Below are 4,013 nucleotides of genomic sequence, written 5' to 3'. Positions count from 1 at the left end.
CCCCACACACAACCCCCCCCCCACAAATACACAATATTTACATTTAAAATTCTTATTTTGTGAGATGGCTTGAGAAAAATTGGCATGTAGGTTTCCTGTGGGATTAGGCATTTCTCATTATTACTCAGTTTATTGCTCCCCTGTTGGGCTTTCAGTTTAATAAACACATAGCGAGCTCTAATTACAAGGGAAGAAAAATGGAGGTACGTGACAAAACACAACACACTGGAAACACTTGTTCAAATATCTTCCTGAAAAAACAACTGTCCGCTTAACTTCTTTTAATTTGGGTGCCATTCAAAAAGTATTAAAGGCCTTAGCAACTAAATGAAGACTGGGTTTCATTTTTTAAAAAAGGAAAGAAACCAGCACTGCATGTCATCACTGAATTTTTACATGGATTCTCAGATTTAATTCTACTTGTATACATAGCATCTTTGTTTTAATCTACCACATTGAGAGAAGATCACATTGTATGCACTTCCACAGTTTAACATCTAAGTAGAATAGGTCTATCTGGCAACACGATTTTGAGAAATCATAAATTACAGTCACTTAATACGATTATGAGGATGCATGCGATCGTCTTGGAAGCTGTTGCCACCAATAATCAGAGCGCTCTGCCTGGTATCTTGCTGACACCTCACATTCTGCCCTTCGTGTCTGTCTTGGGTTAATCAAGTGGCAGCCCAGAGGCCAGCACTCGGCACCCAATGATCAGCGTGGCCCCCCATCTCCTCACCGCGATCCATCACCAACACCTGCTCAACCGCTAGTTGGCACCCACAGGAGACTTCCCCGCGGCCCTCTTCAGCCACAGGATATCACAGTGAAGCGCTTAGAAATGCAGGACATGTTGTGGAGCACGATGCCGAGAAGGAAGACCAGGACGCAGGCCACCAAGATCACAGTGCACACCCCAGACCAGGTGGAGCTTTTCACTACGCCCCGCCTGTCTGGCTCCTCCTCCACCGCCTCGGGCGGAGCCCCGCCCTGCAGAGGCTGCTGCTCTCCCGGGATGGTCACCACGGTGACGGACTTCTGCTGGCTCCCGGGCAGCAGACGGCAGCCCATGTCTCCGGGCAGCAGCGCTCGCTCCTTGGAGATGGGCAGGGGCAGCATGTAGCACCCATTGCTCGGAAGTTTGATGAAGACTGGGGTGTGCTCGGAGGCGTGCGGGATGGCGATGACGGCAAGGACCTCGGGGTCGTCCGGGAGCTGGGACACGGAGAAGCCCGGGGGCAGCTTGGTGATGCCCCGGCACCAGGGACACCTCACGTCCTTCTGGCTCGTCCTCATCTGCTGAAGGCACACCGAGCAGCACGTGTGTTTGCAATCCAGCAACTTGGGCCTTCGCCGGGGGCTGTAGTAATTGAAGCAGATCTGACATTCCAGCAAAGACTCTTGGGAGAGCGTCTCCATGGTGGACTGTGGGCAGGAAGGCCAAGGCCGAGGGAGAGGAGCTTGTTCTCAGAGTCCACCACTCCGCCACCTTCTTTCCTGCAGTCTTTCCAAAGCTGCCGGGGGATCGGGGAGTTCACAGGCATCTAGCATACTCGGGCGTGTTCATTTCTGAAGGAGACAAAAAATGCAAACCAACTTAATTACTTCAAACAAGTTGAGATGGATTTATACGACTGCTCAAAAGTCTTGACACCAGGTCAAAAGGGTAAAGTTTCCCACTTGTGAGACTGTAGGATTCCCATAATGTCCAGTGGACAGTAATGAGTTGTCTCCGCGAATACTTTGCTTATTTCTGAAGAAATAAACATCTCTATGGGGTATACAGAGGGAGTCTGCTCTTTCTGCTTTATTGTTCTTCTGGGCTGTTCTTCTAAATACACTGCAGAAATTCTCTCGTTTCCAATAAGTTTGTAGCATTTCCTAAAAGTAAATTTCTTTCCTTAGATCCTCTGACCTTCTTGTTCCAACTCTACTTATTATCTTCCTGTAACTATTCATTGCCAGATATGGGCAACTTTACAAATCCAGGTATTTCATGTAACTAGCTCGCTCACTTGATATGGGTTAGGACTGTTCCTCTCTCACAGGTAATTAAAATGATGCCAACAAAGAAGCACATGCAGGCATCTGTTATCTTTTCCACCAAATCACCTGAACCAAGGTAATTCTTGTCAGTTGGTTTTAAAAAGAGACAAAAACAAAATAACCCCTAAATAACAACAACAGTGAACCTTTATGCAGTAGGGGTCACAAAAATACACAGGATCACTACTACATTTCGGTCAGTTCTTTTAATTTCATTATTATTTGGGCTTGCATCAATTAACATGACCAAAAGCAAATACCTTTAATTCACTGATCATAATCAACCATTATTGTCAGAGAAGACTGGTAAGGCAGCCTCACCGGAAAAAAAAAAAAAAAGTAGGAGGAGAAGAAGGAGGAATGTTAGCCTTCTGGTATTGACAGGAGGCAGAGTAACTTAGTTCAACTTAACTGGAGTTTGAGGACCTCCCCCCGCCCCGTCCCCCACCTCCCCACCAAGTGTTCTAATAAAGGCTGCCCAACTCTGCTTCCTATTGAAAGCATCCAAATTATGTGTCTCTGAATGGAGCCATGATGACTCTGGAAAGAACTATTCAACCACTATTGTAGAAATAATTGTCAGTCCTAGACCCCCACCTACACCCAGAAGCAGGAGCTAATAACACAGAAAACCTCCTTCACATTCTTCTTAAAGAGTGAACTTTCTTTTTCTTTCCAATTTCCTTTGTGAAATTAAGAATGCACCCCTCCCCAATGATTACGATTTGTTAAAATCAAAATTAAACATGCAGAAAAAGTTTAAAGTCAAAAATAATCACTGATAAAAATTAATGTTGACAATCAGAAGAGAAACATTTTAAAATATTTTAGCTGTAGTAAGAGCACTTACGTTACTGAAAGTAAAAATATAGTAACATAGCATTCAGAAAGCTCATATTATTAATATAATCAACTACTCATCTATCCACTAATTCAAGAAATAGTTATGGAATAATTGAAATTTGCTAACCGTAGAACTTAAATGTTCTCACCAAAAAAAAAAAAAAAAAAAAAAGATAAATATGTGAGATGTTGGAAACGCTTTCACAATGTAGACATATTTCAGATTACTGCGATGTCAACTTTAAATGTCTTACAATTTAATATGCCAGTTATACATCAATAAAGCTGAAAAAGGAAATAAAAATAAAAAAGAAATATCTACTGAGTATCTGTTATGCACAAAGCTAGCCATGGTAGGATATTAAGATGAATCAGACCCAAATACTACTCTTAAGCAATTTAAAGTTAGGCAAGAATGAACTAGTGAATATATTTTCTCTTCTATTCATCTATTCATTCAAATTCTCATTGAATATTTACCATGTGTCAAGCATTATGATATTTATTTTTTTCCCTTGTAACAAAGACCTTGTCACCACTCGTAAGAAACTCCCAGACTGGAGGTACTTAAATAGTTATGCGAGTAAATAGTTATAACAGAAATACAGTGATGCATGCCTTACCGGAGCTGGAGGAATAAAGGACGGCTCAGTGAAGAATCTGGATTAGGGAGAGGATTCAGACATGTAAAATCAGGGACAGGTTATTTTCAAGTTCAGAAATCAGCATGAGTAAAGGAAAAGGGGTGAGCAAATACAGAAGTATTTTTATACTCTAGCTGTGACACTGGCTAGAAGATTTTTTTCTAATACAAGAGTAACTTATAGATGTCATCTCTAAGAGTTTTACAGTTTTAGCTTGTAAGTTTAGGTCTTTGATACAGATGCCTTTTAAAGAAACAGAATTCTCACAGAACTGGCAAGCACCCTCCCACAGGCCCAGCCAGGGAGAGCAGGGCCCACAGGAAGGGGAGAGGTGATCAGACCCAGGCACGGGCCACAGACCACAGACCACAGACCGTGGACAGCCTCGAGTGCCAAGGATGTGGGGTTTTCTAGTGAGCAATGGGAAAACATCAGAAAGGTTAAGAATATGAGAATGATTCATTAGGTAGCTATATT

At 42.6% G+C, this 4,013-nt stretch overlaps 1 protein-coding gene across 1 annotated transcript; it reads right to left on the bottom strand.

The window, feature by feature from the left end:
• Nucleotides 1–810: 810 nt before the first annotated feature.
• On the bottom strand, nt 811–1,422 carry RNF152 (ring finger protein 152). Its single transcript, XM_065890532.1, has one exon. It carries the CDS (start codon nt 1,420–1,422, stop codon nt 811–813), a length of 612 nt encoding a protein of 203 aa, XP_065746604.1.
• Nucleotides 1,423–4,013: the final 2,591 nt, after the last annotated feature.

This window comes from Phocoena phocoena, chromosome 13 (assembly GCF_963924675.1).
Source record: "Phocoena phocoena chromosome 13, mPhoPho1.1, whole genome shotgun sequence".
NCBI classification, from domain to species: domain Eukaryota; kingdom Metazoa; phylum Chordata; class Mammalia; order Artiodactyla; family Phocoenidae; genus Phocoena; species Phocoena phocoena.
The sequence above is the reverse complement of the archived record's forward strand: the minus strand, read 5'-3'. Positions and strand labels throughout refer to the sequence as shown.

Excerpts from the sequence above, each read along its gene's own strand:
- RNF152 (XM_065890532.1), bottom strand. The coding sequence starts at position 1,422 with ATGGAGACGCTCTCCCAAGAGTCTTTGCTGGAATGTCAGATCTGCTTC.